This window comes from Maniola jurtina, chromosome 21 (genome assembly GCF_905333055.1).
Source record: "Maniola jurtina chromosome 21, ilManJurt1.1, whole genome shotgun sequence".
NCBI lineage: Eukaryota > Metazoa > Arthropoda > Insecta > Lepidoptera > Nymphalidae > Maniola > Maniola jurtina.
Window position 1 is genome coordinate 6,736,136 of NC_060049.1, and position 13,972 is coordinate 6,750,107.

The 13,972-nt window shown below is 36.8% G+C and overlaps 1 protein-coding gene and 1 long non-coding RNA gene across 3 annotated transcripts in view; one reads left to right on the forward strand and one right to left on the reverse strand.

The window, feature by feature from the left end:
• Positions 1-13,972, reverse strand: part of LOC123876467 — a 49,424-nt gene that overhangs the window by 30,297 nt on the left and 5,155 nt on the right. For both annotated transcript variants that reach the window (XM_045922742.1, XM_045922741.1), the window contains exon 3: positions 84-194. In XM_045922742.1, the coding sequence (XP_045778698.1) occupies positions 84-194 (111 nt within the window). The remainder of the gene's footprint in view (positions 1-83; positions 195-13,972) is intronic.
• The window catches only part of LOC123876469, a 32,165-nt gene that overhangs the window by 15,706 nt on the left and 2,487 nt on the right, over positions 1-13,972 (forward strand). The window contains exons 3-4 of the long non-coding RNA XR_006798367.1: positions 558-562; positions 5,198-5,203. This is a non-coding gene — a long non-coding RNA (uncharacterized LOC123876469). The remainder of the gene's footprint in view (positions 1-557; positions 563-5,197; positions 5,204-13,972) is intronic.

A 13,972-nucleotide genomic window follows, 5' to 3' on the forward strand; every position in this document is an offset into this window, starting at 1 on the left:
AAGGTACTTTGAGAAGATTCGATTAAATTGCGGTTAAAATCGTGTGGTAATAAATAAAAGAGAAAACGTTGATCACGACTTACTCGACGGTCGGAACTTGGAGACGTCCGTGCCGCATTTCTCCCTGTAGTACAGTAGCCTCTTGCAAAGGCGCCATGGTCCGAAGTAGCCTTGGTCGTAGTTTGGGTTCTCGACTGTGGACAACAAACAAAATGTTAAGAGACAAGAATAAATTAAAAATTTATAACACCCCCGACAAGTGAAGGTTACAGTAACTGAACCGATTTTCTTGAATTAAGTATAGCGAAGAACACTCTCGCTCAAGCCACCTTTCAAACAAAAAAAACCAAATTAAAATTGGTTCATTAGTTTAGGAGCTACGAATCCACAGACAGATACACAGATACACACGTCAAACTTATAACACCTCCCTTTTTGGGTCGGAGGTTAATAAAACGGGAAGTAGCCTATAGGTTTCTAGACAGAAATGACAGACAGACTACGAAGTGATCCTGTAAGGGCTCCTTTTTCCTTTTGAAGTACGGAACCCTAAAAAGTATTAGTTATTTAAGTTTTTTTTTTTAAAGATTTGGCGTATCTTAAGCCCCATTTTAAATAATGAAACTCACAAATTTCTTCTCAATCTAATGAGCGTACATACAAATGATGTTGACATAATGGTAAACATAAGAAATTAACTATTTCTTGGTTTATTCTAACTGTAATATAGTAAAGATTTTAATTTCGTTAAAACACCTAACTTATACCTAGTTTCCTCAGAATTGGTAAAATTTTAAGTGTAACTTTAAATAAAAGGGCTAGACAATAATAGCGTCATCACACTATCACACTAATACACTTTCTGTGTATGTGTGTGTATGTGTGTGTGTGTGTGTGTGTGTGTGTGTGTGTATGTGTGTGTGTGTGTGTGTTTGTTACTCATTCACGCAAAAACCACAGGACGGATTTGGCTGAAATTCGGAATGGACATAGATAATGATATCAATAACATAGTGTAATATTTTGTCACTTTGTTTTGTCTTTTTCTATTGTAATAACTATAATTAATGAAATTTGAAATAATGCACTTGACTATATTTATAATTAATGAAATTTGAAATTTGACTCTTAATTCTGTTTGACATTAATTTAAATTAATTTTGTTATCTTAAATATTTGCACACTAATAATTTAGTAGAAAGTTAAGGACTCTAATCATAAATTTCCATCTTATTGTACCAACTTTCTCGCAAATAAATTATCTTATCTTATCTTATCTTATAATATCCTAGATTAGCACATAGGCTACTTTTATCCCGGAAAACCAAAGAGTTCCCACAGGTTTTCGAAAAACCTAAATCCACGCGAACGAAGTCGCGGGCGTCAGCTAGGTATTACAATATGTCTTTGCGGTGGAGGATTTTTAGTCCTTTCAAATTGAAAGGATTGTTAGGCCAAGTTTGTTTTAGTTTTCGAATTAGTCCCAATGTTAAGAGTACGTTCTCGAAGCCTCAACGGAACTAATTTACTATATTATTCTAAGTCAGTCGACTGTTCGTACGTTAGGCACGAGCCAGATTACGAAATAAGACAGGTTTTCATTCAAAGTCATGCTCAGAGTATGTCAAACTCAAGTACATATACATACTAGTTTATATATATCTGCATATTTTGTACAGTACAAGCATGGCACAAGCAGTTCAAGGATAAGCTGCGGTTTAGAGTTTAGAGATATCTATTGAGGCAACTTCTTATTTTTACCCGACTGCGGCAAAGCCAAAAGAAAGGGTTATGATTTTAGCAGTCTATGTATGTCATGTATGTAGGTATGTAGGTATATATGTCAGTATGTATGTTTGTATCCAGATTCTGTGTGTTCCACCGTAGCGCCTAAACTACTGGGACGATTTTGATGAATGAGGTGTCAATCGATTCGTCTTAAAGGTCCGGGTGGCATAGACTACATTTGATACGAAAAGAATTGACCTAACGGATGTTACTTGAAAAAAGTGGGGGTCGCCAAAAATTTCTTGTTGCTATAATATCGAGTGGGATGTCAAACGAAAGAGGAGAAAATTCTGAGTTCATAAATATAAATCTATCGACCAACGACAAAATAGGCTTATGGCAGTCTAATTCTGACTATGGCAGTGTCATCTTCACAGGATTACATAAAAATCTTTACTTGAAAGTGTTTAATTTAAGAAATTAGTTAAAATAATGAGTTCGACACGAGTTACTCACAAATTAGTCGATACTATAGCTAATTTCTTAAACTGGACCCTTTCAAGTAAAGATTTGTATATAAACCTGTGAGGATGATACTGCCATTGGCGCAATTAAAATACCATAAGCCTACGTTGTCGTATTAGTTTACAAATTGCGAAAAACCAAATTAAATTTGAATTTCGCGGGCAGGCTCGTCGCTTCCACCTTAACATAATAATTATGCCGTCCTAAACACAGGTTGTCGTTGGAATCGAAATTCGGGTTAGTCACGATAGAATAGGGGAAGTGAACTAATAAAACTTTTTAGGAGGCATTCATGATCGGAGCGAAATGGTTGCCACACCCTGTATCGTAAAATAGACAACTATCACGAATCACAATCCCGTTAATTGTTGGCCAAATATGGGATGTAGGTAATATAATTTCCTAGATCATTATTTCATTACCTACTTAATAAGGCTTATTCCATCTATTCTAGATTAGATTCTATAAAACATCTAGCCTAGGGTGTATAGGTATATGTGTATACGCCAGGGCTCGGCCAGCACAATTCAGGTACAAGTTAGACCTTGACTGCACGGCTCTCTCGCTTGGCGGCACGGCTTTGCCGGAAGGGTGGTAACTAGCCACGGTCGAAGCCTCTCACCAGACCAGACCAAAAATTTAGAAATTATAAAATTCCAAACCCCTGTCGGGAATCGAACCCGAGACCTCCCACTAATAACACCACAGCGCTTACCACTGTGCCGGGAAGCCAGCAGGCCCACTGCTGGTCTGATAACTGCTATTATAGTTGATTTTCTTAATTTAGAAGCTTTTAGAGAGTAGACGAGATTTTGTAACAGCTTTAGTGGGTTGGGAAGCTAAAGTGGCAATAGGCAGGGTACACAATTCGAAAAAGCCCCTAAACGTTGGGTCCCAAGGTGTTGGAATGGCGACTTCACATCAGAAATTGCAGTGTTGGAAGACCATCCACTAGCTGGACAGACGATATCAAACGAATCGCCAGGAGCCGCTGGATTCAGACGGCGGCACAAGACTGGCGTGTGGACGTCCCTACAAGATACCTAGATGACTATGTAGTTATGACTAGATTAGTTGCTTGAAATATACCTACTTGCTTGTATTTATTTAGTTTATACAAGCACAGGCCTTTAGCCGTTAAACAGTTAAACTTCACGCGATTCATGTTTTCTCAGGCCAAGAATCGAAGGTCAACGTAGAGAAACACTGTCCGTCACGATTCGCCAGCAGCACGCTAATTTGATTTATGGTACAATGTTAATTGGATGCTGGCTAATTGGGTAATGAGATTTAGCTCCCCTCGTCTCGAAAGCTGGCTTGCATATAGTTTTGGGTCAAATGTGAGATCGTCATCAAGGTAGTGCTAATTTTATCGTACAGTGCCACCGACTTATCTGTTCAGGATGTCAAAATTGGAGCTAAAATCATGCGGACGAAGTCGCGGGCTTTTGCCTATTATTGCAATGCTATTCAGCTAGGTATATTGAATCTGCGTTAAGTTGAAAGAATTGAAATTCCACTTTATAGCAATACCAAATTCTGCACTAGCGACGCTGTCATCCATAAGTTGGTGGCAATGTTAAAAATACCTTAATTACTATTGGATGTAGGAACATCCATGCACTATAGCTATTTAACAGGGCTCTCTCCGTCACTCGTTTCTACTCGTTTCATACAATCGTAGTTCCAATTTCATTTGAATATTAAGCAAGTAAAGTCCATGAAATTTTGCAGACATATTCTAGAAACTAAGATCTGTGTCTGTGGTGTTTTAGATTTTTCTAAAAATATGTAGTTTTAAAATTACAAGGGCTCCAAGATTTGTATGAAAATTTTAAGACCGCGTAACTTTGAAACCGAATATTTTAACAGAAATCTGGAAAACCACAGACATAGATATTAGTTTCTAGAATATGTCTGCAAAATTTCATGGACTTAGGTTGCTTAATATTCAAATGAAATTGGAACTACGATTGTATGAAACGAGTGGAAACGAGTGACGGAGAGAGCCCTCTTAATACATAAATCAATAATTGTTACAATCTCAATTGTTGTGATTGTCTGATTTTATGGTATTTGTGTTGCTGATGCATTTCAGCTAATGGTGAGGGTGTCAGTTAACAATCGTGTGACGATCGTAAACACTTCTGACAGGCTGACATTTTCTCACTATTGGTTGAAATGCATTTTGCAGTAAAAATACCATTAATTTAGTCAATAACAACAATTGAGATTGTAACAATGATTGATGCAGCTTTATCGTTATCGATCACTAGGTTTATTTTGATTTTACGATTTATGATTTTAGAAATTAGGTGCTTTTTGAAAAATTGTGGGTTTCTTAGAATATTCCTGGGGAACTTTTCCCGTTTTGAATCTAGCTGCCGTGTATCTCTTTAGCTTCATCTCGGTTTAATCAACTTTCTGAACTGGTAGTAGACACGAAAGTCGATATGTATCTTACGAAATGTTCCTTGAATAAATACGAAATCTTAGAAACTGGTATTTTTAAATCCACAAAACTAGTTTTAAACCGAGAAATTAGACAGCTATAATATGTACCTGAACCTGACAGGTGATGTTGGCTTCTAATAAGAAAGGATTTTATGAAAACCCAGAAATAAAGGGGTGAAATGAAGTTGAACCTAACTAAAACTACAAGAATTTATGAAACAAAACAAACTTTGACGATTGAAAACATCTTTTGTAGAGCTTTTGTATTTGAATATGATTGTGGAACAAAACAGACTGATGATCTAAAAAAACTTGTATAGTATGAATTTGAATAAACTTTTGAAAGCGACTTATGAAACAAAATGTGTAGTGTGTATTTCAATAGGCTTTTGAAAGTGTAAGTACAACATATTTGGCGCCAATGTCTTTAACGTCGGTAAAACAGGTTTGCTGATTGCCAAAGCCAAGATCCACTAACGCTCGTTGCCAGGGAGTTGTCATAAATCATGGCACTAGAGCAGTAAACTTCATCAAGCATAGAAAAATACCCTCACCTTAAGATTCCAAAGATATAAGTTATGGAACTAATAAAAAAACTTTTAAGTTACATTAGATATCATAAAGATATTATTACTTATTGACAGACACAGTAAAAGGTCCAGCAACAATTTAATGATTGATAAAAAGAACATGGCATACGTACAGAGTACAATCGTGTTTCACCTCGAAGCCTTTTGGCCTTGCGCCTTATTCGGAATTCGGATCTATAGTTTCAACAAAATGTCGGTGTTAGCGTGCATTGTTTATCAACACAATTAGGTAAGTTTTAACAAAAAGTTTACCAAAAAGACGCTCGAAAGGATAGGTAAATGCGAATTTACCTAATCAGATAGTTCTAATAAGTTAAGTGATTTTGTGAAGTAGTGATAGTAAAAAATTTGCTGACTTTGTTGTGGGCTATTCTCAAACCTGGGCGTGTTTGGAACCCTCGTAGCTTTAGTTTTAAATTTACGTAATTAGTTATCACCACTATATCATCTTACAAATCTAACAACTCTGATCATCAAAAGTAGTACAATAGTACTTACTTTGAATAAATGATTTTAAGTTTGACTTTCCAGACTGGGACAATTCGCTTTAATCGTGATACAGTCAGGTTGAGACTGAGTTAGGGTCTAGATAACTCAACGGTTGAGGAGCGGACTGAATTCAGAAAGGTCAGCGGTTAAAACCCCATCCGTTGCACTATGTCGTACCTAATCCTGGCACAAGCTTCACGCTTAATTGGAGGGGAAAGGGGAGTATTAGTCATGATTAGCATGACTAATATTCTTTAAAAAAAAACGGGATATTGCACCCTCTGGTAATGTGACATCTCTCTGTCAGTTGCGCCATCGAAGGAACTTTGAAGTTAGTTATAAATCAAAGGCTATAATTACATCACTCTGGCTATATTATGAAAGAAATGTGTATTCAAAGGTACAGTGTTTACATCGCGGGCCGCGGCATATCGGCATTTAGGTCAAACCGATAATGCGATGTGAGCTTTTAAAATTTTATCGTGAACAATCTATGTAATACGCATTTTATTTATAGTTAGAGGATTAATCAGTATTCATTTAATTTAATTTCAATATACTAAAATTGTATTTATTTTAAAAGTTACTAGCTGACGCCTGCGATTTCGTCCGCGTGGATTTAGGTTTTTTGAAATCCCGTGGGAACTCTTTGGTTTTCCGGGATAAAAAGTAGCCTATGTGCTAATCCAGGATATTATCTATCTCCATTCCAAATTTCAGCCAAATCCGTCCAGTAGTTTTTGCGTGAAGGAGTAACAAACATACACACACACACACACACATACAAACTTTCGCCTTTATAATATTAGTGTGATGTGATAGCCCTTGGAAAATCTCTATTTGAGGGCTTATTTATTAATTTGCCGTTTTTGAATTGGTATAGTTCGTATAGTTATCATATTTTGAAAATTAAAAAACCTTTTTAAATTTTTTTTTTCTGTGAAGTAATCACAAATTCACGGTTTTCGGATTTGTTCCTTTACTTGTGCCATAACCTACCTGCCTTTCATGATTCTAGGGCAATACCCTATAGGACACGGCGGACGGACGGACGGACAGACAGACAGACACCAAAGTGATCCTATAAGGGTTCCGGTTTTTCCTTTTGAGATACGGAACCCTAAAAATCTTGAATCTCAAGCAAAATTCATTCACCTGGCCTCCCCTCGTGGTGAGGTGCAGTTAAAGGGAATGGGTGACACGAACAAAATATAACCCTGTTTCCGTCATTTGTGGAAACAGCACTATTTTAGGTTCCACCCGTCAACGACTAAAAATATCCGGCTGAATTTGTTTTGGGCTCTTCTCAGACCTGGGCGCGTTTGGAACCCTCTTTAGCTTTAGTTTTAAAAGTTTCGCTTCGATGAAGCGGGCTACTTACTGTATTACAAAGCTAAAACCTTAATCTTCCTAAAATTTAATGCTATTTATTATACTCTATCTTCATACCAGTGGTAGATGCTTTTGACGATTCAAAAGAACTTGTAAAAGTCTAATTGAATAAAAATATTTTGAATTTTGAATTTTTGAATAGACATAAAGACCTCCTTCCTACCTCTCAGTTAATTATTACACGTATCTAGGACAGGAGCCCATCGGGAGGCGTCACATTTACACCTCATTGACTTGCCAGTGAGTCACGTTACATGCTAATTAACCGACCTGACCTTGCTTGCAAGTGTGACCCAAATTATCTAGCGGTGATCCCTAATTATGTTACTCATCTCATCACTTCAAGGGATTAATTGCAATAGCTACTTGCTCCACTTTAGGATTTAGGGTTTCGTATTCAGAAGTGGCAATAAACCTAGGCAAAAATCCTTTTGATTTATTATTATTATAAGTGCACTTATTTAGTTTATAACTACCTAGTACCTATAGCTAAGAAGAGAACTAATAATTATCCTGATATGGCGCACGTACCTAATCGTACGATGACGTCTATACCTACCATGACAAATTCCACACGAGGTAAAATACGAACATATTAATAACAAAGATAATATAATATGTATAGGAGCGAGCGATGTAACGTGAGATATCCAACATAGTTCACTCCAATACAATCTCAGGTAGAAAATCTGGTAAACGAAACTCGCAGAAGAGAAAAGTGACTGACGGCCGACTTAGTTCAAACGACTAACAAACTTTGGAGCATTGAGCAAGAACATGTCTGTCAGAGAACCGATGGCTAATCTGACATATACTGGAGACTCCGTACTGGTAAGCGCAGTGTAGGATGATCCAGCCCGCTAGACCGATGACTTGAAGAAGGTGGTGGGAAACGGATGGATGAGGAAGGTGGAGGGCCATATCCAGCAGTGGATACTGGATACATAGGTACAGGTTGATGGATTGGATGGTACTGCCATGCAGGTCCTAAAACGAGGAAAGAGGAGTTTATCTACACTCTACAGGTAGGTAACCTAACAACCTGCCATACAAAATATAGATACAGTCCATGCAAATACTGACAAACGCTTCGATAAACAAACTCGTGACTCAAATGTTATTTGTTATGAATATGATACACTACTTATGCTATGAATAAATAGTACTAGCTCTAAAGTCTACGTAAAACATAAATAGGTATAGATACCAGGTAAGTAGTTTCACAGCCAATCATTGTGATTGGAGCGATTGATAACCACAGCATTCGTGCTAAATAATGGTGAGGGCTTTAAGATCTATTAAACTACATAGCTTCTACGCTGAATTTGGAGGTAGAGAAGATCGATTGTCTTCAAGCTAAGATCTTTAAAGCGGAGGTGCTTTGACTTTGCTCAGACTACAGATTTTATTTCGTTAAAAAAAAATTGAGACCCTCACTTTTTTTGATGTAACATCCGTCACGCCAATTTTTTTCGTATAAAGTACTAGCCGATGCCCGCGACTTCGCCCGCGTGGATTTAGGTTTTTCGAAATCCCGGAACTCTTTGATTTTCCAGGATAAAAAGTAGCCTATGTGCTAATCCAGGATATTATCTATCTCCATTCTAAATTTCAGCCAAATCTGTCCGGTAGTTTTTGCGTGAAGGAGTAACAAACATACACACACACACACACACACACACATACAAACTTTCGCCTTTATAATATTAGTGTAAAAGCCTATGTCACCCGGGCCATTACAAAGAATCGATTGACACCTCATTCATCAAAATCGGCCCAGTAGTTTAGGCACTACGGTGGAACACACAGAATCTGGATCCATTGATCTCAGTTCCAGAATCTTTCTTTGAAATCAAATTCCTCTGACCTAGAAGGTAAAGAACTGTAATATGCCTATAGGAAGACAGTAGGAACGTCTTTGGATTAAACAATGAATAAACAACGCAACTCGAGCGCAAGATTCTGCGTTTGGAGCCTTCAAGGTGCTTCCAAAGCCCAGGGTGTTTTTTATTAGCTAACAATACCATATAAACTGTATAGCCTACCTTTCCCCGTTCCCTTGTAGTATCTTGATAAGAATATATCCACCCATAAGACAAGTGTAAATTAAAAATTTATAACACCCCCGACAATTGAAGGTTACAGTAACTAGAAAAGAGCTGATAACTTTCAAACGGCTGAACCGATTTTCTTGGATTATAGCTAAGAACACTCTCGATCAAGCCACCTTTCAAACGAAAAAACTAAATTAAAATCGGTTCATTAGTTTAAGAGCTACGATGCCACAGACAGATACACAGATACACACGTCAAACTTATAACACCCCTTTTTTTGGGTCGGGGGTTAAAAAAGCCTTCAGAAAATAAAAATAGGCTTTTGTTTTCGCACCAGGCCACGTTATGAGAATGACCTCGTGAACACCTGCAAACCTTAATTATGCACCGAAATCGTCGGTCATTTGTGTTCATAAAAGCAACCGTTACAACTGAAGAAACTGAAACACGGTTACGTAACTAAGACAATTGGTGCCGCGGACAGTGTTTTATACATATTTTAAAGGTATTCGTGACTCCAATGCAATTTTCTAGCTCCTCAATAAGGCTTAGGGTACATGCTAAAGACAACTAAGTTGTAACATACTACTGTACCAGTATTATCAGTAGATAGTCTGCCAGTTTTAGTAATTGGTTAGCTGTCTACACGTTCAGTAGAGTAATCAGTTTACATTTTACAAAACGAATGCTGTCAAGAACAAGCTTCACTCTACTATGTGTATTGTATTTGTGTATACCTAAAGTGGGTACTCAATAATTTAATGTGTATTAACTGACTCAGTTCACGACAATTAGAGAACTTCTAACAAAACGTCTAGGCTTCGACATCACTGGCAGATGTCAAATGTTAGTACATAATTAGTATTGACGCAGGTAGCTCTAAAGTAGCCCTATTTTTAACCCCCGACCCAAAAATACCTAATGAACCTATTTTAATTTGGTTTTTTTTTGTTTGAAACGTGGCTTAATCGAGAGTGAGATCTTAGCTATAATCTTAGCTAGCTCGAGATCTTAGCTATAATCCAAGAAAATCGGTGCAGCCGTTTGAAAGTTATCAGCTCTTTTCAAGTTACTGTAACCTTCACTTGTCGGGGGTGTTATAAATTTTTAATTTACACTTGTTAAAGCTAAGCTGTCTCCCGTTAGGGAAGTCCGGGATTTGATTTAGGGCACGTGCCTTTGGATTTTCGGAGTTATTTAGGTTGCAATGAAATATATTATGAAGCCAGAAAAGGGTACAGTAATTTTTGAGTAACTGTACTGACACTATACTCTTTCTTTTTGTCGACCCTTCAAAATGTCACTATGCTTTATTAATGTCATCTATTGTAAATATTATTATAGTATATTTTCTAGCGTGCTAACGTGCCGTTAACTACCCGTGTACCCCCGGCTTAAGCGCTCGAACGTTAAAGAAACAACAATAAGTCATAAAATAACGCGATAACTTACGCCGTTACGCTACATCGATTACGGAGTAGTCCTAGTTTTACTGATAGCCTAGATTGAAAAAACCGGCCAAGCGCGAGTCAGACTCGCGCACTGAGGGTTCCGTACACTGGTTTTTCGTAATTTTGCACGATAAATCAAAAATTATTATGCATAAATATAAATAGAAATCAGTTTTAGAATGCACAGGTAAAGCTCTTTTATATGACACCACACTTGGTACAGTTATCTTACTTTGAAAATACTAATTATTTGCTGATGAACACATTTTTTTGTGATGTAACCACGAATTCACGGTTTTTGGATTTTTTCCTTGTGCTAGATATCTACCTACCTGCCTTTCATGATTCTAGGTCAACGGGAACTAACTATTGACTTTCTTGACAGACAGACAGATAGATAGACAGACAGAAACGAAGTGATCCTATAAGGGTTCCTTTTTTCCTTTTGAGGTACGGAACCCTAAAAATGCGCTTTTATTTAGCGAACAGGTCAATTACCTATACATAAAGTCCATATACCACTAAGCTTATATCTTGTGCTTTAAAAGATGTATGGGATTATAAAGGACTGATAACCTTTTAGATTTCAATCCACACGAAATACTGAACCAAATATTGAGATTTTATTCAAAATATACGTACCAGTTTGAGGTCTGAATTTTATTCTCATGGGTCACAAGACCATTTTGCTAGGAAAATTTCAAAATTCGAGATTATGTGCTAAAATTGAGAGATGGAAAAGAAATACAGTTTAAAGAACATGCTTAGTAACTTGATAAGATTTTATACTTCAGTGGTTAAAATCTTTTACAAAAGTGATATCTTTTTAACTTGTTGCAAAAAAAACCATTATGTGGCGAATATTGTCAGCGAATCTTTGCCAAATCTCGCATTCTTCAAGAAACGTTATATACCCACGATGCCCAAAGTCAACGACACTTGATGAAGGTTGTATTGTACGTACAAGAATGTAAGAAGTAGGCAGATAGCTATTTAAGCTCTTGAGATACTTCCAATGTCTATTTGTTGTGTCAGTACGAATTTCTTAACTTAACTGATGGTCTAAAAACCGGCCAAGTGCGAGTCAGACTCGCGCACCTAGGATTCCGTACTTAGGTATTTTTTCCGACATTAATTCATACGATAGATAAAAACTAGTATTTATGCATATAAATCTATTTAGACTATATAGGTAAAGCCATTTTATATGAAATTCCACTTGGTGTAGTTATCTTACTTTGATAATTGAAAATACTAATTATTTGTTCATGAACACATTTTAATTTTTTTGTCTGTAACCACAAATTCATGGTTTTCGGTTTTTTTCCTTTACTTGTGCTGTAAGACCTACCTACCTGCTAAATTTCATGATTCTAGGTCAACGGGAAGTACCGTATAGGTTTTCTTGACAGTCACGACAGACAGACGGACAGACAGACAACAAAGTGATTCTATAAGGATTCCGTTTTTACTTTTGAGGGACGGAACCCTATAAAAAACTGAAATCAAAAAATTCTTTCACGTGCCTTCCACATTTTCCTCCAAAGACGAGGTCGTTGTCTGTCCGTCATCGTCAAAACGACGAAGTCATGCCAGTTGATGAAGCGATACGCGTTGGCAAACCGCGCTACAGTTATCCTATTGTACTGGTAGTAATATTTTACGTTGTTACTATAGTGTTACCAAGCCAGTTGAAATTAGGAGTGTACCTATTGGGTACCAGTATAATAATATTTTACATTGTTATTTTAGTGTTACCAAGCCAAAAAGCATGAAATTGGGATAGGTGAAAAAATATACCTATCTATGATTCTATGACCATTGATAACGTAAAGATGATTTCTTTAACAAGATAAAGTTGAAAACTAAAACCCGACTGCGATCGTTCTAATAAACGCTGAAAATGTTAGAGAAAAATTGTTTTTCTGTTGCTTGGTATATTTTAATGTAGTTGTATTTTAATGTATTCATGAGCTCAGATTTTCTCCTCTTTCATATGACATCCCACTCGATACAATAGCAAAAAAAATATTTTTGGAGACCTCCACTTTTTTTGATGTACTTAACATCCGTTAGGTCAATTTTTTTCGTATAAAATATAGCCTATGTCACTGGTACCTTTACAACGAATCAAATGACACCTCATTCACAATGACACATCAAAATCGGCCCAGTAGTTTAGGCGCTACTGTGGAACACACAGAATCTGGATACAAACATACATACATACATAGTCTGCTAAAATCATAACGCTTCCTTTTTGCCGCAGTCGGGTAAAAAACTGTGGTCAAGTGCGAGTCGGATTCGCACGCAAAAGGCAGGTATCAAGTGGTACGCGTTGGCAAACCACGTTACAGTATCCTATTGTAGTGGTTGTAATATTTTACGTTACTTGCTACTATATAGTGTTACTAAGCCAATTAAAATTGGGAGTGGATTGTGGTACGAGTATAATAGCCAAATAGTTATCAAGCCAGAAACCGTGAAATTGGGATAGGTGAAAAAATATGTAAATGTAACCTATGACTATTCATAACGTAATAAAAAACCGGACAAGTACTTGTTGGACTCGCACACAAAACATTCCGTCCCATCGTATGAAATATATCACTAATTCACTATGTACTTTTTTATATTTGCATGGTGGCGATGACAGACAGACGAACGGACAGACAGATGGACGGACAGCGGAGGCTTACGGAGAATAATATCGTCCCATTGGCACCCTAAAAACGAAAAGTTACAGAGGGTGTAACTACCGAGATAGTAAATAGTAATGTCGAAGTGATTAAGGTTGGCTTTACGACTATGATTACATTAGTAAGTAGCGTTCCTAATTTGGCTTGTCGAAGTAGTTAATAGATAACTATCGTTTGTCCGAAGCCAAGTCACTCGGTCAAGTTCACAACTCACTACTAAACCTATGTGTAAATGATACTTAATATGGAAAAGTGTGCACATAGCTTAAATGTTCATTGACCAAAGCGTTTTTATTGCTTTACGTAAGCGCATGTTTGTTTAATCGTTAAAACAACGTGGCTTTGATAAGAACGGTTATGGTAGAATTTTTTGGCAAACCATTTTATTATTTTTAAACCGTTATTTTACATGGGCGATTTCATAGTTCCCACGGGATTCTAAAAAACTTAAATCCACGCGGGTGTATCACAGACATCATCTATCACTTAAGTCTTTAATAATAATAATTTTATTATAAAAAGTGTCTAGTCATAAAGCTAGAAAGATTCTAGACAAAAGTCATCTAACTACTATATCAATGTATATCTA